Source organism: Lineus longissimus, chromosome 3, assembly GCF_910592395.1.
Source record: "Lineus longissimus chromosome 3, tnLinLong1.2, whole genome shotgun sequence".
Classification (NCBI taxonomy): domain Eukaryota; kingdom Metazoa; phylum Nemertea; class Pilidiophora; order Heteronemertea; family Lineidae; genus Lineus; species Lineus longissimus.
The window spans coordinates 19,622,868-19,647,848 of NC_088310.1; the positions used below are offsets into that span (position 1 = coordinate 19,622,868).

The following is a 24,981-nucleotide window of genomic DNA, read 5'->3' on the forward strand; positions in this document are numbered from 1 at the left end:
TTAGCCGCCGTACGCTGCTGACATCTATGGTGATTCGACTAACTAAGACGGCTCTGTACTCTCTAATACCATTTATTTTAATGGTTAATTTGGGTGTATGGATTAGATCAGTGGCACCAGATATTTGCAGGAACTGTAGAAAATTTCTGTCATTGGCTAAAAACACCAAAGATTGTGCTATATTGTTTTAATCTTACATTTATAGTGATTTAAAGAAAATATTGAGGGTGTACGCATGCGTACACTAACCTTACTTGCCATTTACCCAACCTCTCCCAAGCGCCTAATAAATAATTTTGTGTACAACATGTACAGGACTAGTCACCCTGGGAAGAGCTTGACCTATGTACACCCCTGTCGATTTTAAGGAAGTCAACATGGCTGACACTGGTGTGACACTGGATAGGTGAAAAACTTGGACCATAATATTTACCTGCCCATTGTTCTGATCGTCAATCATGTGAATCCCAATGCAATAGAATGAAGATACATCATGTTCTCTGCAACTGCAGCAGCCGATCGACCTTTGTATAGCTTCGAGTCGGAGGAAAATGGACCGAAATGGAAGGGTCTTCTTGTCAATCCGCTGCAAAAGGTAAGATTTTGTGAAGCGACCTCCATCGCGATGTTGACATCAGAAAATCATATGTAACCTTTCAATGTACTACCCAATGCATATGTATACTGTACATGCAATGATACTGGTATTTACCCCAGACATAAGTTGAATTTGTTGTGTTTTTGCTAGATGCAGTGATGTTTTTATTTGGCCCTATATTTTTTGTTTATTTTCCTAAATCCTAATCCATCAAGGAGGATAAGGACACACGGATCAGCTGTGCCAGGTCATGGATGGGGTGCATGTTGTTGCTGCCTTCTTGTAACTCTGGTAACTCCATTCAGCTGATTTGGCAAATGAAGTAAGCAACTTGCCGCCAAGATGTGCTTCAGGATTCCTAAAGTTTCTTATCATTTGTAGATTAAATTTAAATTAGTTCAAGACTATCTTAGTATACTATTATTGATTTTGTGGTGCCGTATATCAAACCCACATTGGCCTTTGTATCACGCGTAGTCACAATGACGACCAAACCTAATGAGGGTGATCCAACGGAAGGTGAAGGGAAGAAGTGATGTGATGTTGTGAGAGAAAAGTGGAGGTTGGGGACTTTCATGGGATCGTGGCAGGAGGCTGTTGGATCACTTGTATAGAGTGGTTTCACGTGACGTAATCACCGTCCATGCTGGAGGGACAGACAAAAGGAAGTAAGCCCAAATGACCATGACGCCATTTGATTCAATTACGCCTAAGTCGGGCACAACATATCATTGTTCTGCCCTCCAACATGGCTGACCATGAAAATACTATAATGATAAGAAACCACATCCCACACAAACCTACTGAGAGACGCTGCAAAGTGTCATTTTTTTACTAACGAAAGGCATGTGCTGTTTATCTGGTGGAGGCATTGTATTATTCTCTCCCTCTTCCTGACAAAATATCTAAAAAATATCCAACATGTCCAATAGGAAACACTGTTCAATAGAACAGAGTGAAATTAAGCTACTAAAATTACTTGCATTTCCCCTTGCTCTCAATTAATAGCAAGCTGGGGGCTGGCTACCAATTTGTTGTGATGACCAATGCTGACTCACTTCTAATCTGATAAACAAAGAAAAAGTAAACAAGACCGGTGATGGAGCCATGCTTCTGATTCAGAAAAACACCTGTGGCACTAAATTTACTAAATGGTACTGGGCCTATAGTTGTCCCTTCTGGCAGTTGTTTGTATGACAGTGCACTTTTAAATACTCGCGAGTGGATTGAGTGGATTGCTGTTGTTCGTGGTCAGAGCCAGTTATTAGTGAGAGTAAAGCGGCTTTTCCAAGGGCCTACATCAGACCGATTGCAGAGTATTTCTTAGCCCCAAGGGCACACAGCGGACTTATTGAAAAAGTAAAGTGTCTTACGCAAGGGCTCACTTCAGACCAATGGAACGAAAGTAAAGTTTCTCACCCAAGCATCCACTTCGGGCCTGTTAAATGAGGGTAAATTGTCTCACCCAAGGGGGCACATTAGACCAATTTGATAAGAAGAGTAAAGGTTCTTGCCAAAGGGCCCAGATCAGACCACCTAAGACCCCACTCCAGACCAATTGAATGAGTAAAAAGTGTGTTATCTAAGGCCTCATGTCAGATCTGGGTCTTTTCAGCCGAATTTAGGTTCAGGCCGAAATTGCTCTCAGAATCAATAAAAAAGGTTTTTCATCACTGGACAGGTACCCCTCTAAGACTAGTTGAAATGGATACAAGTGTTTTACCAAGAGCCCCACAATCCCCGACAAGTTTTGTCCTAAAAAATATACAGATATTGCCTGGTCATGCCCATTGGGAAATGTGCCATGTCAGCTTGTTTCTCACGCGTGCGACCAAGAAGATTGCACAACTGCTGATGTACAGCAAATCAAAATATTACTCAAAGTGATCAAATAAATTGCCCCAAAATGTGAAATTAATTTCATAAAAGCCAAAAGTACATTATGAGCGAGCCAGGTTATAGACCACTTGATCAACTTTAAGCACAATTAGTGAGGATGACAATGTTCTGCAAAGGTCATGGGAGAATGGGATCTAAAAATTGATGCAGTTGATAATGTCCTTGTAAGGTTACTTCTGACATTTGCGCTTATGGCCGTGTCGTCTGTCCGCATGACATTTTATGTACATTTCTGTAATTTGGTGCACAACATCAACCGTTAAATGTATCAATATTCTGAAAAGGTAGCATAGAGTTAAAACCCCTTATTTTTTGCATCCCTATTAGTCAGAAAAACCTTTATTTCAGACCTTTTGAATTGCTATTCATTCAAGTAAAATGCCACATCACTCCTGTACAAACCCATCTCAGGAGTGAACTGATCAAATTCACTCCTGAACAAATTTTTCGTGACTGTCAGTGTCACTGTCATGACTGAGCCTACAGCATCGATGTGCTGTTGAAATGCTTTAAACAAAAATGATCACAAGCATTTCCTGACCTTTTCTTTTGTAAACAGATCCTCAATCCCCCCTTCCTCCCATTTGAAATAAGTCTTGTCAACTTGGAGTGTGTTGTTGTTGGAACATACATGTGAGACCAAATCACTGGCACATGACTGAAGTCTCAAGGGTGTCCACAATATACAGGTTTTACTGTAAATGCTTCGTATTATCAGACAATAACAATTCTAATTACGATGCTGTCACGAGGGGATGAGGTAGTTATTTTTACCTTAAAAGAAAAAAAGGTGATGTCGCAAGGTATAATTGGGAAGTGTCGTAAAAAACAAATTGTACATTTCACAAACGGAATAACAAAAGTCATGTGTTGGATGTGCAGGTTGGAAACGAAAACAAATTATTTTATGTTTCATTTGACATTTAATGTAGAATTTAGTGAGGGGTAGGAGGCCGACCGTAAGTTAGTAATACTAGTAGTATGATGTCATACTGGCATGGGAATTCCCCGCGGTTATAGGGTTGACCCCATTGGCATTGTTTTATTTCACTAAATGAGTTGTAATTAAGTACAGTGGTACTCTGTGCAGTGCTGGGGCACCGCAGCACGGTATTTGGTAAGTGGATCGTTTGAATTCTTTCTGCGTTAGATCAGAACATTGTTTGCATTTTTCTTCAATTAGATTCTTTGATATAAAGTTCATGTTAGGATGAGATACTTGTCTTGCCACCAGGCTTAAGACATCTTTGATTTTGATGCGGTTCTATAAACAAATAAATTGATGATTCTCATCAGCAGCCGGGTCGATTTTGGCACATTGTCAGAATTGACTGTCTGAAATTTTGTTCAATTCGTATCCAGCATCCAAGAAAAATTGGTTTTCGCTCTTTTTATTTTCAAACATCATGAACATGGCCTAATCAGTGGCCTTTAATAATTTTAATGTAACTATAATGTCATGATCATTAGTTTCAGTTTGGAAATGCACAGCTAGAAGATGTTAGATTTTGCTGACAAATGAAATATTTCATAGAATTCCACTCGGTTTGCATGTAATTAGACTCTAAATTTATGTATACATTCACCTAAAGTGCACTTCAAAGTCAAACTTTGATAAAATTCATTTCAGTGAACATATATGCAATGAACTAGTCAATATATCCTGAGACATTGCTGCTCACTTTCGATTCAACATACTGATGCAAGTTCCAAATCGGGTCCAGAAATTACATGTGGTTAGTGATTCACCTTGAGTAAAGAGTGATGTTTGGCAGTATGCCACTGGATGACTTATTCTATGTATATAATAGTAGTTGTAGTTACCAACTAGACAAACTTCCTGATATATGAAGCATTTGGTTTCGTTACTGTCAACACAAGATCATCTTACCTACGCCATTTGTAACTCAAAATTTGTCATTGAGTTTGAAATTTTCAATTCCGTAAATGAATTTGCTGTTTTATTCAACAACATGAAACTTTACTTTATACTTAAAACATGCATTTTCTTTTTTAACCTTGTTGATAATTGAAAGCATTATTTATACCTTGCTCCAGTTGAGTCACTCCATTCTCACTTCTCATGTAGAGAACACAGACAGGTGGCTCTGTGAGGCAACTTATGATTCAGCAGAAGCACAACTCGCTATGAATGATGTCATTTTAAATTTTTTGTTCTAGTGACTTTTAAAGTCCAAAAAATTTCCTCATACTTTTTATTTTTTTATTTTCTATAATTTTTCATTAGTCATCTCAAGGGATGAGAGTTGAGAATTTATTTGAAGAAAAAAAAGGTGTTTCACTGAAGGCTCGATTGCTCTCAAATCATCTGCGGGCATTGTGTTTTTCTCTTTCGTTGAGGGCATAAAGCATTGTAATTGTATGTTCATGCACCTTTTGTTATTGTCTCTTCAGGTTCAGCGCCAGGTGCATCCATCCCTGACAGCCCGGGACGATGCCCTTGAGTATATCGAACACCTCATCCTGCAGCTGCTGGGCATGCTCTGCGCCTCCCAGCCTCACATGGTACAAGATGTCGAGGACAGGGTCCAGAAGACGTTCCCTAACCCCATCGATAAGTGGGCGATTGGGGACGCGCAGAATGCCCTGGAGAAAGGCAAGAAGAAGGCTCCGTTGGTGCTGCCAGTTGATAAGATCCACCCCCTCCTTGTAAAGGTAGCGTTCATTTCAGTTCATCTCTGAGATGGTCACTTGTTTGAGTTTTACATGGATTTTGCTATAAACAGTCGTAGACGGGTCTGAATTCAAACTACATTGTAAAGAAAACAATCAGTGCCAATAAATGCACAAGTGTCTGATTGATCATATGAAGTAGTCCGATGTGAAAATGTTGGCACTGTCTTTTAGGGGGAAATGCTATCCATTGGACAGACACCTACTCTGGCCAAAAACCACATCACTGGGCAGTAGGGCAGTGTCAGATAGAAACCACACCTCCAAGATAATGTGTGCTTGTCGCCTCCAAGAAACGCAAGAATCAATTTTGTATGATAAACACATCATTCAACTTCTCAAAATATTAATTGCTTGTTTTTGTTTGTTTCAGGAGGTGCTTGGTTACAAGATTGACATGCAGGTGTCGCTGTACATTGTGGCTGTCCTCGAATATATTGCAGCTGATATACTCAAGGTAAGGAGATGTCACTTTGGTGACTTGAGGTGGTTCGAGCATCAGGGTCATTTAGTTCAGTGCAGGCAAAAACTCATTCAATGAGTTTTTGGTGCAGGTGACCATGGATTCTGACCATCGATCTGAAATCAGATGTTATTGATTCTGACTGGCCTTATATGACTCGAATCATCATGTTGTATTCCCTTGTTCTGGCGGTTGTGAACCTTTGTCCCTTGGCACACTTGGCCTTGCCAGGTGTGAATCATCTTCCTCAGGTGTCTCTACCTCCCTGGGCTCCAGGGTATTGATCTTCCCGAGGTGCCAGGTTACTCCTGCAAGAATATCCACACTAAAGACTAGAAAGAATGAACTTATGAGTAGAGGTCAGTTTAGGTCTACAGACTTGTTCCTGGCTTTGTTGATGATTTCTAACCTCCCTGGTCTGACTCTGATTCTGAACTTGAAAACCACCTTTTTAGAAGTCCATGCATTGATGACATTCTCTTGGAAAGAAAGCAGAGGCTGGATGGAATAAATCGTAAAAATGAAAGTGCGGAGGCACCAAATCATCTCTGTAGATCGCTAGATAGAGATTCATGCCATGGTTAAGGCAGGGAGTTGTGGCACATTTTGTTGGCAACAGACATGTTTACCATAGCTTTCTTGTTATGTCAGGTTAACTCTGAATTGCATTTTCGTCTTTTGTTACAGCTGACTGGTAACTATGTGAAGAATATTCGCCACACAGAGATCTCATGTCAGGACATCAAGGTGGCCATGAATGCAGACAAGGTGTGTATAATGACTTCTACCCGTAAACACCATGCTCACTTCAAAATGGCCATAATTATTCTGGAAAGGATGCTGCAACAACACACACTACCACTTCAAGGAGCAGTGGTAGAACTATGAAAAATTCAAGTTTTGAGTTTCTGCCTCAACCATGTCATGGTTTGCGCCCATCTGTGCTAATTTTCAAACATCCGCCAAAAAGGGTCATGTTTGCATAACTTTTTACAACAAATTATAAAACATGCTGGCTTGGAGTCTGACTTCAGTGAATCCCATTCTTTTCATTGTTTTCCCATTGTATGTTAGCTCGGGCTGAAGAGACCCTCGTAGTTGTAGCAATGCACCACAATTAGTGCCTTGCTCACAGAAGGTGTGAAAACTGAGGTGACAGCTGTGATCATCCAGGGCAGGTCAAATTGAACTCTGTGGCCTGTAATTGACCGATGTACTATTAGGACCATAGCATACACAAAGCAATCTTATGATCTCTGATCAGTTTCATTCTGGGGTCACCTCCACGTGCTTCACCCTGGTCATGCAGTTTCAAGGCATGAGACTTAAAGAGAATTTGTTCTACTAATTGGAACAATGACAATTGGACTGCTCATCTTTGGACTACTCAAGTTTGCAAGGGTAGCTTTGCGCAAGGTGATTATCGATTTGCCCAATTTTTTCATTGTCTTCTTTTGGTGTGTCACATTGTTGGCAGAAATATTTCTGATGGAAAAGTGAGATTTTGCATATACATTGTCCATATTGAATGGTTGATACATCGGTTAATCATTTGAGTCTTTTGTGCCTCCTCATTCTCTCTCGCTTTCCCCACATGCTGGGGTGCGTAAGAAAGCAGGAACGGACTGAAACGGACCAAAACGGGCCGGATTGGGCCGGAACGGAGTTAAAATTTGCCGAAACGGAGCTTCTAGTGGTTTTAAATGGCATCTATAGGCAAGATAGGGCCTCTGAATTATAAATTATGTTCATATAATGAAGATCAGACTTCTTTTCCATCGTGATAGAAGCTCCGTTTCGGCAAATTTTAACTCCGTTCCGGCCCGTTTTGGTCCGTTTCGGTCCATTCCTGCTTTCTTATGAACCGACATGCTGTTGTACATGTTATTTCTGTACAGTGCACATCTGCATCTGGATTAAATGAAATCGCCGCCAAAGTCCTTGAAAACAAGATGCATCTTAAAAGTATCTCCACACTCCCTGAAATTTGCAATCCAGGTTTTTCCATTACTTGGTAAATGCCCACAGCAATTAGGCCAGTGCGTTGATTTCAAACTATTGTGTGTTTATTTGACATTTCAACATACTTTACTTTGATCTCGAGATATGCTTTTGTAGTGTGATGTTATTTTTGCACTTATTCTTGAGAAAAACCTTCGGGATAAAAAAAGTAATGATTTCCAAGTATTAGCAGTAGGAGTAAAGTCACATGCCATTGCATTGATTCCAGGGCTAAGTAGATTTTAAGCGTCCCCTTTGATCTTGGATTCTGAGAATCTGTCATTCAGAGTCATGGGGCATAGGCTTTTCAATTTCCTTATCTTAGTAGCTCCCACATTCCAAGAAGAGGAATTGAGTTTCAACCACAGCCTTGTCAGTTTCATCACACATGCATGGAGTAAATGTGTTTGTTTACAATCAGTTGCTGATGTTACAATGGGAATATTCCTAGAAGAAAAGTTTTAGTGGTTTTGATTTTCAACAAGATTTAATTGACCAATTTGCATCGGTCGAGGTTCATAGGGGGCCGAGGGTCCCTGCTTGAGGGCACCAGTCCACCACTTGCAGGTCTGAGTTCACAGTGGACATGCGTACAGGCTCGATAAGTCAATTCCCTTGAAATTTGCAGAACAGGGCCGTTTCACTGCTAGGTTCTTTTTTTCGGCGGTGATGTTGACCAAAGCAAATCTGACACGTCCAAAGATATTTGTGATCGGTTGGACAAAGGAATCTACCCATGGAATCTTCTTCTTCTGGAATTTAGCCTGTACATTTGTCCACTGTGATGTTGCGCCATAGAAAGTCAGCTGTTGCTAGCAAGCGGTGGATTCTTCGTTTGAAATCTACTAAAGTTATTTGGAAAAAGGTTTGTTCAAGATGACATGACGTCGAGGATACTATAAAGAAACATCAGTCAAGTTCGTCAGAAGTATCTGGTCCTTCATCATCATGAAATGAAGAACTAAAGTTTCACTGGGGCCCACACAAAACAAATCACTATCCTCCAAAATTTGCAGGACTCGTCTATGATGAGCCAATAGAACCAACAAAATCAACCAGAGCCATTTTTTCATAGATATAATGATCATAGTTTTAATGTGATGTATACTTGTTTCACTTCAGGTGCTCATGGAAATGTTCTCACCTGGGGATGAGGTGTCACTCAGTCTGACGGAGGAGCCACAACGACGAGTCTCGCTCACTTACGAGGAAATGGTCAAGGATTTGGTTCTAGAGGAAGACCAGTATATTAGAGACTTAAATATGATTATAAAAGTATTCCGTCAGCCTTTTGCTAAACTATTTCCGCGGTCTAAAGACCTCGAAGTGATCTATAGTAATGTGTTAGACATTCGACGACTGACCTTGAACTTGGTGAGTTCATTAGAGGACACTATTGAAATGACGGAGGAGAGTGAGGTGCCACTGATTGGAGCTTGCTTTGAGGAGTTGGCTGAGGTAGGTCGGGTGCAGAATAATATGAAATTTCGCTTTTGGAACTTTTAGTGCTCATGGATCAGTCTGTTTGTTTTGAGCTGCTGCTTGTCTAAACATTAGTCAGGCTTCCTCGTGTCATTCTTTTTTGGAATTTTGCGCACATATTTGGAGGCACTCGTCAAACGCTCGGCCAAAATTGAGCCTGTCACAACATGCCATACCCTAGTGACAGTTTGGGCCACTAAAGCGGCTGCCTGTGACTTGTAGCAATTTCCAGGGAGCTCTCTTTTTGGATATGGAAACATTGCAATATGCACAGACGTCCCAGGATCTTTATTTGCGCAGTTCAGTTGAAAATATCTTGACTGTTTTCAGGGCGAGGAGTTTGATATCTATGTCAAATTTGCTGAGGATATGCTGAAGCCATACAGTCGAGAGAGATTGAACGTACTTCTGCTGCGGGATGATGTAACAAAAGTATTACAGGTAATTTGACGCTCTTAATGTAATGCATGAGATGATGGTTTATTTCTGACAGGCAAACTGCAAAAGATAAGGGACAACATGTATTGATCAAATGGCCATCATTATGAACTTTTTCATAAAAACACTTCAGGCAATGCAATTAGCCACTGTGGCCCTTTGTTCAAGGTGAAGTGCTTGATTGGTCAGTGCCTAAACTTCTTTGAAATCTTCCATTTATAACCCGTGGTCAAGCAGAGACAGGATTTTGAACTTGGAATAATCTTTCCTTCTTTGATGACAATTTGTAAACAAAGTCTTTTTATTCTTTTTCAGACTTCTGGTCAGGGTTTTAAAGATGCTGTAAAGTATGTGCTGCCAAAACTTCTTCTGGGTCCTATATATCATTGTTTCCATTACCTGGATGTGATTAAGGTGTGTATATTATAAACTTGATTGCTATAGACACCTTGCTGGAAAATGCTAGACAGTCGCATCCTTTCTAAAACAAATACTTAAAAAAGCTTTCCTTGTGCTTACTTGGCAGGGTGGTTGATGTTGTGAACCTGTTAACTGGACAAACGGTTGTATTTGCAAACTGGAATATGATGATTTGTGAATGTACTTTAAACATGAAATTATTTTGACTCAAATGGATGCCAGAGCAATGACTGGGACACTCTGGGGTGGAATTACTGAACAATTGTGCTGATTATCCTCGAGTACGTAGAGGATATTAGTTGAAAATAAAATTGCTAATTGCCATGTATAATTATCCTCTTTTCAGTTATTGATGGATACGACGTCGAATGAAGATGATAAATTCAGTCTGATGGAGGCATATGGGGCATTGCAACAACTCAAATCAGACATGGAACGGCGGTGTACAGGGCTGCCCAAGAAACGTCCTGCAGAGACCTCGTTATCGTTTCACAATCATATGGGCCGACCGGCCGCACTGACAAAAATGAACGAATTACAGAAATCCATTGACGGATGGGAGGGCAAGCATATCGGGGAGAGTTGTAATGAGTTCATTATGGGTAAGGCGTCTTCAATTCGTCAATATTTGTTTGTTTATGGTGTCATTGCTTTAGGCTCTGTTTGAGAATCAGAAGGGATGAACTCTTTATAATAGGACTTGAAGCTCGTCCTTCGAGACAGACTTGAAATAGAGCTTCCTCGCACCTAGTGCCTTTCCCAGGCCAAGCAAAAACCTATCCAGTGGCCCTTCCTCTGGACATACATTATAAATGACTTGCATGGCGTAATGACAGACAGCATTATGAAATGCAACAGTCATGTCACTTGTGACATTCGGTGGAATGATGGATCTCCACCAGATGTCACAAGTGACGTGGCTCTGTTTCATTTTCTAATGTCGTTGCCAGTGCGTCATGCAAGTCATCTACATCTCCTCCAAAGGCTTTTACCACCATTCTGTGTCAAACCTTATTTACCATAAACCACTATCGTTTCGCTTTTCCAGAGGGTTTATTGAATAAATATGCGGGGAAGAAAGCAACGGAACGCCATGTCTTCTTGTTTGATGGTTTGATCATCTTGTGTAAACAAAACACACGGCGGTCGTCCGTGACAGGAACGGTTGGTGAATACAGGCTAAAAGAGAAGTTCCTCGTCCGGAAAGTGGAGATTGTGGACAAGGAGGATACTGATGGTAAGTCAACTCATGTCTAGAAGTTCAACGTTTCAATTTGGAAGTGATTAGGATCAGTAAATGGTACCTTTTAACCCTCTTATGGAAATTGGAGTGTGAGATGACTCGGAAATTACATTTCTTGACAGTTTCACCTTGCACCTGTATCCACATGACCGAAAATTGTTAAAGGTTGATTGCTTATTTGATATTTTTGATTCTTGCAGAGTTGAAGCATGCATTTGAAATCCAGGCGCGTGATCACGGGAACATGATCCTGTCCGCCAAGAATGCCGAGGAGAAGAACAACTGGATGGCGGCACTAGTCTCACTCCAGACAAGAAGTATGTTGGAGCGCATGCTCGACGGTATACTCCAAGAAGAAGAGAGACAACAGCCGTTGAAGTTGCCAAACCCAGAGCAGTACAGGTGCGTTGTTCATTTCGTTAAGGGTTGTTCATTTCCTGCTACAAGTGCCTTGACTAGGATTCATACCACAGATCTTTAGATTGTCCACTGCTCAACCGCTTCAAATATCTATTCATGTTTACATTCTTCTTCAGATTCGCAAAAGATGATACTGAAGGGAATATCGTCTTTGAAGACAATTGTGATGCTTACGAGGCCCCGCTGATCCGAGGGGGCACCCTACTCAAACTGGTTGAACGACTAACATATCATAAGTACTTTGACCCGAACTTTGTGCGGACATTCCTCACGACTTACCGGTCATTCTGCTCACCACAGGAATTGCTCGATCTCCTCATTGAAAGATATCCTTTTGTCAAATGATTTTGGAAACAAAATTACAATAATTACGAAGCAAACTTCAAATGTGGACAGGTTCCATCAGAGGGTTGGGGATGTTCTACATTGCACAAGGAGCATTGATCTTTTGTGCCTTGCACTTCAGTTCGAAAATATGTAGCCATGTCATTGTTCCTCGTGCAAAGTTTGAAAATCATACTTCTTGACTGCTAGACTTGACTCACTAGAATACTCCAAAATTCAGAAAATTTTGCTGAAATACTCCTTAATCCAGTTGAAATACTATTTGGACATTTGGCATTGGTTGATCGGCTTGAGTCAGTGATTTATGCATTTGATTACTTTCCTTGACTGTTTGTACATTCAATATCCCGGAGGTGCATGTTGAGACTGTTCCGGCAGATGAAGATGAGGAGATAGCTAGAAATCGTGATGATCTCAAACGGTTCAGACAGGTTTATAGCAAACCTATCAAATTTAGGTAAGTACCAGAGATTGTTTGCTCCACTTTTATTATTGTACCAAATTAGTCTTTTAATTGTCAAATTCATATAATGACTGGTTAACTTCAAAAATATTTCACGGATCACTCTACACTGCATTACTTGTTGTTATGCTTACCTCTTCCGTTTTTGATTCAAGGGTGTTAAATGTGTTCCGGCAGTGGATAGACAAACATTTCTATGACTTTGAACGTGACAAGGACCTGCTGGCGATGCTACTGTCTTTCCTGGACACGGTCAAGGGCAAGGCGATGAAGAAGGGCGTAGACTCAATCATGCGCCACATCAAGAAGAAGGAAGAAAGTGCCAACGAAGAGATCAAATTGATGCACATCAAGTCCCCGCCACCTATTGAGTGGCATCTAACCAAGGAGGCGGACCAGTTTGACTTGATGACGGTAGGATGACTTGCTTAAACCAAAAATTTGGGGAAAATTCTGTGTTCACTCTTCGTGTTCGGTAAAACATCCCTGGGGAACCCCTTTCTGAGTTGGACAGCCTATGTAATGGGGACACTCAATTTTCACTTGAAGTAGTTTGCAAATCATATTACAATTCACGCATTGTGTTTCAGCTTCATCCCATTGAGATTGCCCGCCAGGTGACATTACTGGAGTTTGACTTGTACCGTGCCGTCAAGCCTTCGGAGTTGGTGGGGAGTGTGTGGATCAAGAAAGATAAAATGGAGAAATCGCCAAACTTACTCAAGATGATCCACCATTCGACAGTGGTAAGAGTCCAATGAAATTTTACTGAAAATCATTACTTCAAGATTCCATATTGCAGTATATCATTGTGGGCTTTACTGAATTAATTTTTTCAATGAAATAATCATTTTCCGGCTTCTGTTTTCAGTTCACATTTTGGTTAGAGAAGTGTATAATAGAAGCTGAGAATATTGAAGAACGTGGTGCTGTGATGTCTCGAATTCTTGAAATCATGCTGGTCTTTCAGGACCTGAACAATTTCAATGGTGTGCTAGAGGTTGTAAGTGCTTTCAACTCTGCTCCAGTGTTTCGCCTAGAGCACACTTTTGAGGTGAGTAGACATGATATCGTTGGCAGAATATTGTAGGTTAAGGCCCGAGGAGTGGACTGACCAGCCTATTCCTCATACCGATTATCAATAAGAGGACTAAGTCAGTAATCAGTTTGTGATGGCCAAGGTTGACTTAGTTGTCATGTTCTACTAATTTCTGTTATTTTGTGTTTCAGGAGGTGCCTCATAAGTTCATCAAGGCTTTTGATGAGGCCAAGGAACTCAACGCTGATCACTTTAAGAAGTACATAGAAAAACTGAGGTCAATCAATCCTCCATGTGTGCCATTCTTAGGTATGTGCAAATTACTCGCTGAACTATGACAGAAAGTTTGTGCAGATGCTGAAAGGCAAACCTTGGGTTGCCAAAGCAAAACTTGCCGAGTCATTAACTGAAATAAGGGGCAGTATCAGGCTGGAGGGTATTAGCAAAACTATGGCTGCTACTTCCTGGCCTGTACTGCATTGTTGTGACAGTGAGGTGTTGTCAATTTTGTCAGAGTTTTGATGTCATTTTGACACTTTAGACTGCATCAAAATCTGTCACTCCATTTTCTAATTGACTCATCTTTGAACTTCTGCCTTTCAGGAATGTACTTGACGAACATTTTGCTGACCGAAGAAGGTAATCTGGATTTTCTGTCCAACAGACCAGGCATCATTAACTTCAGTAAGCGAAGGAAAGTGGCCGAGATCACTGGTGAAATCCAACAATATCAGAACACGCCGTATTGTCTAAATCCCGACAGTGACATTAGGGTAAGTCGGAGATGTTTCTTTGGTCCTCAGCGCTAGAATGTGCAATTCTGAATCCTTTCTCTTTGGAGTACACTCATAATGGACCCTTTGTTGATGTACGCAGTTGTTCTGAAGAGTTTCATCTTCATTCCAAAGTGTTGATTTTTGATGCTGGTACCATTCCCTTGTTTTCCCAGTGTGGCCATCTTTGGAGGATACATTCATAATCGGGTTATTTTGTGTTGCCGCAGACACATGACTGGGGTATTTGTTGGGTCTTCTAAAATCTAAAATCTCATCTACGACACCCCTACATGGCTTTCTGAATGGTTCAGCATTGGCAGCCAATCTCGATAATATCACAACGTCTCGTATTTCTATGCATGATATTGAGTAATGCTTCTTGCAGAATTTCATAGAGAACCTGGATCCACTTGATGGTATGACAGAGAAGGAATTCAATGATTATATTTACGACAAGTCATTAGAGATAGAGCCACGGAACCTTAAACAACCACCAAAGTTTGTAAGTAAACCACTGTGCCCACAACACCTTGGATTATTGAGACATCTCAAATGCTGAGACTATCCATGCAATCTCAGCAACCGCAACCAATTTGATATCCTCGTAAACATAGTTGGGAGATTTAAAAGTTGCGCATGGTCATGGTGTTGACAATTGTGTTATCTGTCAAGACCGAAAAGTATACACCACTCAAGCATTTGTCACAGAGACAAGTCAATTACCATTGCTTTAAACTGTTGTTTAGGCCCAATTCGAACTGTTCGTTCTGCTGTCGGTCACCGCTTGGGGAAACTGTGCATGGCCCCAGCTGTTATTTGGTAATTAAAAGCCGGTTGGCATCTTTTGATGATACTTCTACTTGAACCAGCTACGCTAGTCCCTAAGGAGAATAATCTAATACCCGTGGCAAACCACAGCAAGAAACCCCTCCTCAAGAATTTTGTTTCATAATTTGCATGCCTCTTTCAGCCTAGGAAGACAGATTATAACCTCAAATCCCCAGGGGTCAAACCAAGTACGCGGCACACTCAAACTCGTAGCCATCCAATCCCATTACCTGACTGCAAGGTTGCCAACCAACGACTGACCGACGATGATGTTGATGCGGCCTCAAGTCGGGGTGCCACTCCTCCAACGCCGAGCACACCAATATCTCCGACTCACACCAATTCAGGAACAAGTGATAACAGTGTCTTTGCCAATGTTCTAATTAACCCAGGTATGTTTAAAGAATTTACACCCCATTTGCGGAGGGCTGTACTCTTACCATGACCGGGAGGGCGCTTTGGCTGGAGGTTAGGGGGTAAATTTTAGCTCTAACGGCATCCTCATTGGCGAAAATGTGTTTGAATATTTGTAACGTTTCTGTTTCAGGACCTGGTTCAAGCTATGGTGGAAGCAGTATGAGCATCGCCAGCACCAATACGCTAACATCATCATTGAGTTTAAACCACGGGCCACCATTAGTCTTGAGGAGTCTAAATGATTCGGCAAGCAGCGGTTACGGTTCCACAAGTACTATCCAATCAGAGTATGTGGAACCCCCTCCGGTACCCCCAAGGAAGAAACGGGAATCCTCCGCAGGGGATATATTGCCAAGTTTGGGTGGAATTGGATTACCGCCTGCAGTCCCGCCGAGAGACGCTTCATCGCGGGACTGTGTTGAGCCAGCACCCCCTGTGCCACCACGTCGTGAGTTTAGTCATGGCACGCTCCCCAGAGCAAACAGTATGTCATTACCTAGACAAACACAGCCATCTAGTTCGACTTTACCTAGGAGGAACTCTGACCGAGACCACCTTAGTATAAACGGGGATGGCTCTGAACGCATCCCTAAAGTTCCACCCAAGACTTATAAATTAACACAAGACCGTGTTCAACGGAGATAGTGAAGTGTTGATTTGTTGCTTCCATTGTTTCTGTGCTGTAGGGGTTTGATGGAATATGCGCATCTGCTCGGATCCAGCCATTTGTTTACCTCATACTGCACGTATGTGCTAGAGCCTCTCCGTCGTTGAGATCACAGTATTACTACACGCTCTTTACATTTATGTTATTAATGTGTGTGTGGACACAGTGTATGGTTCAACATGCAGCAAAAGCTAAAGCAATGTGTAGAAGAATGCGGACATTTGGTAGATTGTGGAAGATTTCCTCGATGACGTACCAACACTGTGCCTCCAGTTGGTCAAACTAGGACTTCAGGTCTATGAAATCAGTAATAAAGATGTAATTCGGAGGTTTTTGCAAATTTCCAGGTTTTTATTTAGGGGCAAGATTTAGTGTGAAGCTTTTAAAGGGTCAAACAAGACTAGGGGTTGGAGGTGGGTCAAGATAATCGGGCTGCATGTTGAACTGCAAAATACTTATCAGGTCACTTAGCTACGTGTACATGTATGCTCGTACTGGGAGTTGGATGTACAGCATTGTCAACAGGGGGAGTGTTACACAAAGTAAAATGAAATTATTTGACCAGACATTCAATGTGATGTGATGACACAAACTGAAGTTGGGATGTTTGATATAAGTTAATTTTACAAAAACCTTGCTAGAATTTTTTGAATTTATTGAAAATGATATTGAAATGTGTCTACAGGTGATTTGGCCGATTCGATTATTTCAAATACATAATTGTAAATAAAGAAGGTCTTTACAATTTCTCACTGAATTTTAGCTGTAGTCATGTTGAACATGCTATGGGCCGCGGCAGAAAGAGGTTTTACTTTAATAATGTAGGTCCTCTTGTGCACCTGGGCCAACACAACATGTTGACGTCAAGTGCTTGCTTGGCTGGCCGAAGCCTCACACTGCCTTCGTCCTATACCATCATGGCCTGAAATCCAAGATGGTGACTGCTGTCGGCAGTAAATGGGCTTTCTTAACCATTTGAATAAGTTTTCCTTGGCACATTTCATAAGGTCTCAACAATTGTTCAATAAAATCAGAACAAACCGGGTAATGTTTGCAATGCCAAAAGTTTGCGAATTGGCTCATTTTTCATTTGGCGAGGACTTTATTCTGTGTTTGTTGCAGAAATTCAATGGTTAATGCATTAGAGATGAGATTTTTGTTTTAATTTGCCTCCAAAATCGCAAAAGTCAGCGCACACATTACCCAGTTTACAGTAATCTTTGAAGAGATATGAATCGTAGCTCCAGGTCATTTGTTAGTTTGCGGCCATGCGTTAAAAAGTGCTAATATGAGTAGTGCTGCCTCGGCTAAAACTACAGTGACATCACATGACTAAAATTATACTTAAAGATTGAACACTATTCTACTAAATGTATCTGGACTAAAAATGAGTTCAGGTTTAGTTTTAATGCTTAGTTCAGTGCGTCACTGCAATTTTGGCAGATAATCTGTTTAGCGCTCTATATTTGGGATACTGTCTGCTTCGAATTATTTACAGAATACATTGACAAGAAGCTCGTACATGAAGCATAAAAATCCTAACAGGGGGGGTTAAAGTGATGGTTGAACGACTCAAATATTAAGCGCTGCTGACAGTGTAGGAAAATGGTGTTTGTAAATTGGCAAACAATCTACATGAAGTTGTCCTGAAGGATCTGTGTCCAGAACTTTACAACGATCAGATAGATTTTTCACCTCATGACTTGGAATTGTTGGTTAGGAATGATGTTTAGTTTTAAGTTGATGTATCGCTTTGATACATTTTGATACATGATTAGTTTCATGCAGTGGTTCTGTCTGGGCAGTGAATCTCCTACAATCCGGTGTTATTTTATCTCGGGAGATGCACTGCCCCAACACAGCTCACATGAAATAAGTTTAATGGTATTATGTATGTGAAAATGATCACTTGAACATGTTAAATACTGTCTTTTTGTAATGCTACAGGTTTAAGATAGCCTTTATACAAGTGTCCCACTGCATCCATGTCAGTTGGGCACTTTATCCATCCTGGTACGTTATCCTCCTGCCCCTCAGTTTTAAAGTCCTAATCTGTTCATTCAAAAATTTGAAGAAAATTGAACTTAAATGTGTTCAATTGTGTAAATATCTAATGAATTCAAATTTCAACAGTACCGTTGTCTAGACTAACATGCCAAGTTTCAGCAAATTTGCAGGTACAATAACTCACTGCACTCCGGCAATGTTTATTTCTATTTGCCCGAGCTCAAGAAAATACAATGAAGTTTTACGGCGTAGGCATCAAAAAGGCTACAAGGTTTGGTCTGTTGGTGCTGCCTGTAGGAATTGTGTACACTAGGTTTTCCTGCTGGCCTCAATATAAACAAATTCCTGTACTGTCCTCATCTTTAAGTCTTTATTCCTGTTTACCATAGATGCCGGATTGTTCCTACAATGCAAGATGCTTCAGCTTGTTCAATGTACAGAGAAATTAAACTTGTAGTGGATCACTACCCGTTCCGTTGGAACACTGGATGGATATGTTGTATTCTGTTGTAAAATGACACAATACAGCGCTGCCATCAAAGGAATATTAGTTTACACCATTCATTTCTCATTACGTTTTACGAGCTTGGCAGGCAAACTTCTAGAGATCTTACCTACCTGTTACTCTATAGACTCAAATACGTGAAGAAGTTAAATCATGGTCACAGCCGCAACAGATTGATGTGAAAGTGGTTCTCATTTTGTTCTTAAAAGAGATGGCAGGTGTGGTTGAGTGCCACAACCTCTTTTAAGAGCTGCATGAAGCTGTAACAATGGAATGATTGTTCGAAGCAGGTGACATGAAAATTCATAAAAGGACGAGTTTTTGGTCACATCAGAGACCTTTTTTTAAGTAATAGGTCATAAGTAACATGTAAGTCACAAACTTCCCTTCAGTTCATTTCAGTCAAGTAGAGGGGTGAACTGGGCACCAAGGTATTTCATTGCAGTTTTGAACAACCCATCTGTGGAGGTTCCCCTCTTTGATCATGTTCAAGTCTGATCTCCCATGGCCATGTATAAATGACGCATCTTGAAAGTTAATCCAGAATTTCTGTTAATTGTAATGTTTTTGTTAGCAGACCTGGTGTTAGACTGGGTTTACATAGAAATTCACTTTTCACATTACATGGTTCACGTGTGAACAGGAAAATGGTGACATCTGCGATACGTTGACACCACATTTCGCGAACGCTGGGTCGGCTGGGGTCATCCGTCTTAACATGCTTAAGTGGTTGGGCTTATTCAAGCTAATGAGTGACATCTCCTCGGGTTTGAAGAGTTTCATCTTGTAGATTGGTTGCCAACCTGGGCTAAGGAGGCCAGTTTACCCATAACAGAAGAATGAACTAGTGATTTTCTAAGTGCAGGCTCCATTCTTGAGTCAGTTTTAATGGGTCATGTTCAAATCAAGGAACAAACATAATTATGTAGACAGACCAAGTTAAGAGGAATCGTGTCACATGAAAAGATAACTTCTATGTAAACTTCATCTGAAACAACTCTATGTTGTCACCATTGTCTTCATCTTTGTTGTTACCACTCTTTGGTTTACTGTTATGTTCTTTTTGTAATGTCAACTTGGGTTAGGGTCTGGCTGTACAATGAAAATGGGGCCGATTTCGCCAATGGTCCAGTCAGACCACTTTGGACACTTACACTTAATGCACGTATTGAAAAAACTGAATACTTCATGCATATCTAATTTGTATTTTTAGCCCTGATACACATTTTGACATTAAGGGAGGGGAGGTTAATCACCAAGCAACTGGTGTTTTCGGCCGAGCAATGTAGGGGGATACAATGGGGGGGGGGGGGGGGGGCACCTGTGAAACAGAAAGTGAACTGGGCATGTCCGTACATAAAACAAAGACATGTGTTGTTTACTTTCTGTTTCACAGGTGGCTCCACTGATACTTTAAACTTTAGAACTTGTCCAAATGTGGGCTCATTACTTTGCAGGCATAAGAGTCTTGGAAACTTTTGGCCAGTTTTAGACTTACAAGTTTAAGATAAAGAATGCTTTGATTTCTTATCATGTTTCTAGAACCATCATGTTTACACAGCTAACATTTCACTTGCAGAATCAGAAATACCCCAATTAATGAGACAATTTTGTATTTGAATAAGCAATTGGAATAATTTAATCAACCAATGTGCAACTTGTTGCTGAGAAAAGGGAGGTGGTACCAACCCACACACAGTTTCGTCAACATTTGAATATCTTTTGGTTCAGAATAAAAATGGGGTGCGCCAAACCCTAGCAACACTCATAAAGATGCTGTATCTAATGTAACAAGTTGTGTTTTCTTTGCTACACACTAAAACTAAAGTATACAAGTATTATTAAGTTGGCCACTGGTCGTGCACCAATCTTTAGATTCAGGGGATGTCTTTAAAGCAGTAAAGCGGTAACTTCCATATGAGGTTGGGCCGAGGGAATTGGGTCGTTCTGGAGTCTTCTTTCACTTACCACACTATACTGAATAGCTCAAGACATTGAAGGACTAAAGCGAGGCACTTATGGGCTTGCACTATAGCTTTTTGCAGGTTTTTGATGAATGAAAGTTTTTACTCTCATTTCTTTAGCCAAGTCGCCCATCTATAATCCATTCCTCACTTCACTCGCCATGAACATTCCTGAAAAACACCGAAATGGGCAGCATGGGGCTCCCATTCAAATGTAAATTAGCTGTGACAATGTTATTAGAGACTAAAAATTGCAGCAGGGAGCCAGCCAACTATTCTACATCGTGTATGATGTGATGGATGTGGGTGAGCTGAAATTGCATGCAAAGAATTTTCTCTTCTGCTTATATATCAGTGTTTTTCAGGAGAGTCTCTGGTCATTACGTGTAGCTGAAATAGGGATGGGGGACTGAAGCTAGATATCAATTTGAAGTGCGCTTTGTAGAAATCAAGCTAATAGCAAAGCAATGAGAGCGAAAACTCATCCGAAAACGTTAACAAAATAACATTGTTTAGTTGAGGAAATGCCACAGATACACATCTTCAGAGTACATATTTGTTGATAGAATGTTTGTCTTTGGAAGAACTCTTTAACCAAGCATTAGTTTTGGCCCTGCAGTAACTCTTGCTACCCCGCCTCCTTACTTAACGCAGCAAAAGCCCTAGCTTGTTAATTTGCCCGATTGCAAAATGATGATGCTTCCTATCTACATGTACATACATAATGTAGCCTCTTTAAAATCAGTTCACTAAGATGGCGTGACAACATGACTAAATTTTGAATCATCATCCTGCCGTCAAGGTTGCGGTCATTAACTATGACACCTCTGCATTATGGGCACCACAATCTACTTTGAAACCAAACTGCAGCCTTAATGTTGTGAGAATGTTTAGGCGTTTCCGAAAATGGAAACTAAGTGTATAGTTGTGTTGTACATATAATAAACATTTATCAAAATATGATATTGTATTTATATCCTCTCTCTTATTTTATTGTTTTTACACTTATTGACTTGGACATCCTTCAAAGGAGACGTAGAACAGAGGCTCCGTGTACCTGGTGTCTGCCAGGGCATGCAAAAGGCCCAACCGAGTGTGCACATGAGTAGCTTGCAATGGACTGTAACCCTTGCCAAACATGTAGTCACTAAGCCAAGAACAGTATTTGCGAGCCAAATCTCGAGTCGAAATCAAGGTCATCCAAGTGTCTGGAGTCTTGTCCTTCCAAGATATTTTATGTCTAACACCATTCCATAGGTCATACAGTGTCTTTCTCTTATAATTCTCCACCTCCTGTGCAAGTGCATCATCTGTCACAGAAGATGCACTTGTAAAATTGTTGTGCTGTTGTCTTTATTGACTGAACAAGACATCAAAGTCAGTGAGTTTGAAGAGGACAAAAGCTTTCTTTAGTACAATCGCCTTATTATTTTGACAACCTATGTTTCGGAACGGTACAAAAGCATAAGACAAGGTACAAGACATAGCTTCATTTTCATTTTTTATTACCAGATTTATTATGCTCGACAAAAAAACACCTTCAGAGACAATACAGTACAATACAAATGCAATAGGGTGGTATTAACATAGTTTCAATGGAGATGACACTATAAGTAGACATTGTGCCAAATATACAATAAACTGTACAATTTACATTAACATTGCTAAATTCCAAAGCATGTACAACAATGAATGATGACATGTAAATTCAATTAGTCTGATTAGTGTGCCAAGGATATAAGTACATACACCTACCCCCACCCCATCCCACCGTCATCAAGATAAAAGCAAAAACATTAACAAGAAGGAACATTTTTGATGGGACATAAAAAAACAAATAAAAGTTAAATACCGAGGTGAGAAGTTACGATGACAACAAACACAGAAAATGCGTATTTTATTGAACGACGAAAAGATTGAACACATGCCCCATTTCAGTTCTAATACATTCATGTAAAAAAAACATTTGATCACATTCCAGCGAAAATTACAAGGATACATACATGTACAAGTAGTGAACACAAATGGTTTTGATCTAGAGCAACATCAACGTCAGATAATAGTGTTAGAATAGTTCAAGTCATTTCTAATGAGTTGTCATTACTCAGTGGTGAATACTTGATGTGGTAATCCCTAACAGGAGAGCGTGATGGACTGTGGCGAGGCAAATCAATGCATTTCTTTAGGAACACACCCAGACCAAACAAAACGGCTACGGTCATCACACCAGAGAAACATACAAGAAACAAAACGCCCGAAGAAAATGGCAACAAAAATACCAGATCACTTGTCTCTTTGGAACCAATACACAGCCTCCACAGATCATCCATGTACCCTAGATTCCCCTGCACAGTACGTACACCTCCAAATAAGTAAATAGTGTCAGACTGGATGGGCCAGGCCACGGCATGTGATCTTGATCCCGGAGTGTTCTCTGCATTGTGTAGACCCAATGTCCCATAGCGTGGTGCCTTATTGCCATGTGTCGACCCTCCAACCCACACCCATTGTTGTTTGGCTATGTCGAACAGCCAGATATCGGCAAGGAATTTATCACTGCGCTTGGTATTTGCATATGCAACAGAGTCTACCCCCTTCCCTCCCATTAAATATATATTACCATTACCATCTACCCAAGTTGTCGCACCTGTTCTGCATCCGGGCATAGTAGAGTTTTCTCCATGTCCAAATTTTCCATAAATGCCCATATGCCCACAAGGCGTCTTGGTGTACCCTCTGATGTACACCCAAGTAAACTCATTACCTTTATAATCAAGTCTCCATAAATCAGAGACAAAACCTAAGGAATTCTGGAGATCTGGATTTACACCATCCTTGATATTTCCGCCAAACATATACATGGTCTGATTGTGCCCAACCCACGAGGCTGCACCATTACGAGGCGCAGGGTAAACATGATTATATGCGTCATCAGTGAAGTGTTCCAATTTCATCTCTATTTTCTCCCAGGCTAAATTATGGAATGTAAACTGCCAGACATCTGACTGGATCTCGTTGTTCAAGCCCACACCCCCAAAAATAATCAACCTATCGACCAGACACCAGGACACCATGTCAAACCTTGCAGATGGAATTTTAAGAAGCTGGTCATTCAAGGAAAGCCACGTACTGTTCCGCAACATGTAGACCCAGGTATCATTCAGCACCACTTGGTCTTTTCCCCGACCACCATATATCACGAACATGATACCACTGACTCCACAGGCAGAGGCATGCCTCCGTGGTGGGGGCAAACTCACTCCATCAGTTGTTTGTTGTTTCAGAGATCGCCAGGTGTTGTTAGGAGTGTCAAACAGCCAAAAGTCACTGAGGAGTTTTGCCTCAGTTGCTGTGTTATCACCATCAAAACCTAGGCCACTGAACATCCACAGTTTATGCTTGCTATCGATCCAGAATGCACTACCACCTCGGGCACCAGGGTTATCTGGGACATGCGACACATTGTGTTTCAGCCATGAAGATTGGTTGTACAGCTGGCTGCCATATATCCATGTCCAATCTGAAATGAACAAAATATAAAGAACATTATTAAAGTTCAACGTGGACATGCATGTAAGTAATCTAATCTTTCATACAGAGGAATTTAGAGAGTGTGATTTATTGATTGACAAATTGAATTAGTATAGACTATGTATAATATCTTTAATATCATTATCAAGATGACATCTCAGAAGAATGTTTTCCTTTTCGTAGGGAGGCAGCTTCAGCCTATCTACTGTCTTACCTAGCACAGGACTTGAAATACTGTTTGGTGGCTTCAGTGTTGTGGAAAAGGCCATCCCTGGCTTGCGACTTGGCATTTTGGTAGATAATGCATCACTATCAGGGTCACCATTGGAATAACCAGTCACCAACGATAAAGCGAGAGTTAAAGCTAACAGGAGACTCTGACAATGATGTCCAACTCCATTTGTCAGTGCATGCATCAATGCCAATAGTGGTGCATTGTGCACCGTTTTTTCGAGAACTGTCATTTTCATTCCTTCAGTGAATTCACTGACACTAGTGACAGACACTACTGTCACTGATGAACACCAGAGTATATGGGCAAATTTGGTATTTCCTGATCTCTTTCGGCACTATTTCGAACATCTTTACTTGGTGGATTCCTTTAGAAGTCAAGTTAGCTACATGTTGTTGAGATTCATCTCTCAAATTAGTATTTAGAAGCCAAAAACTAGCCCATTTTTTCCCCAAGTTGGTTTTTCATGGAGGCTGCCATCTTGAATTATTACAGGGAGCATAAGTTTTTGTAACCTTGTAGTGAATTAGTTTCTGAGAAATAGGTACT

The 24,981-nt window shown here is 40.8% G+C and overlaps 2 protein-coding genes across 2 annotated transcripts; one reads left to right on the plus strand and one right to left on the minus strand.

Annotated features, from left to right (window-relative positions):
* The first annotated feature begins 364 nt into the window (after positions 1 to 364).
* On the plus strand, positions 365 to 20,010 carry LOC135484133 (son of sevenless homolog 2-like). Its single transcript, XM_064765282.1, has 20 exons — positions 365 to 595; positions 4,913 to 5,173; positions 5,565 to 5,648; positions 6,342 to 6,422; positions 8,778 to 9,113; positions 9,468 to 9,578; positions 9,891 to 9,989; positions 10,342 to 10,597; positions 11,044 to 11,232; positions 11,439 to 11,640; positions 11,775 to 11,984; positions 12,341 to 12,460; positions 12,622 to 12,880; positions 13,057 to 13,212; positions 13,338 to 13,520; positions 13,697 to 13,814; positions 14,109 to 14,278; positions 14,667 to 14,783; positions 15,252 to 15,501; positions 15,657 to 20,010. Exons 1-20 carry the CDS (start codon positions 494 to 496, stop codon positions 16,169 to 16,171), a joined length of 3,819 nt encoding a protein of 1,272 aa, XP_064621352.1. The 5' UTR covers positions 365 to 493; the 3' UTR covers positions 16,172 to 20,010.
* A 2,147-nt stretch (positions 20,011 to 22,157) lies between these two features.
* On the minus strand, positions 22,158 to 24,902 carry LOC135485040 (uncharacterized). Its single transcript, XM_064766767.1, has 2 exons — positions 24,415 to 24,902; positions 22,158 to 24,189 (listed from the first exon to the last, which is right to left on the minus strand). The coding sequence occupies exons 1-2, from the start codon at positions 24,668 to 24,670 to the stop codon at positions 22,745 to 22,747; spliced, it is 1,701 nt and encodes a 566-aa protein (XP_064622837.1). The 5' UTR covers positions 24,671 to 24,902; the 3' UTR covers positions 22,158 to 22,744.
* Positions 24,903 to 24,981: the final 79 nt, after the last annotated feature.

Bases quoted from the DNA above. Each gene is read 5' to 3' on its own strand.
- LOC135484133 (XM_064765282.1), top strand. From the start codon at position 494: ATGTTCTCTGCAACTGCAGCAGCCGATCGACCTTTGTATAGCTTCGAG. The intron at 10,598-11,043 runs GTAAGGCGTCTT...TCGCTTTTCCAG, and splicing joins TTGTAATGAGTTCATTATGG to AGGGTTTATTGAATAAATAT. The intron at 13,521-13,696 runs GTGAGTAGACAT...TTTGTGTTTCAG, and splicing joins GCCTAGAGCACACTTTTGAG to GAGGTGCCTCATAAGTTCAT.
- LOC135485040 (XM_064766767.1), bottom strand. From the start codon at position 24,670: ATGAAAATGACAGTTCTCGAAAAAACGGTGCACAATGCACCACTATTG. The intron at 24,190-24,414 runs GTAAGACAGTAG...TGTTCATTTCAG, and splicing joins TATTTCAAGTCCTGTGCTAG to ATTGGACATGGATATATGGC.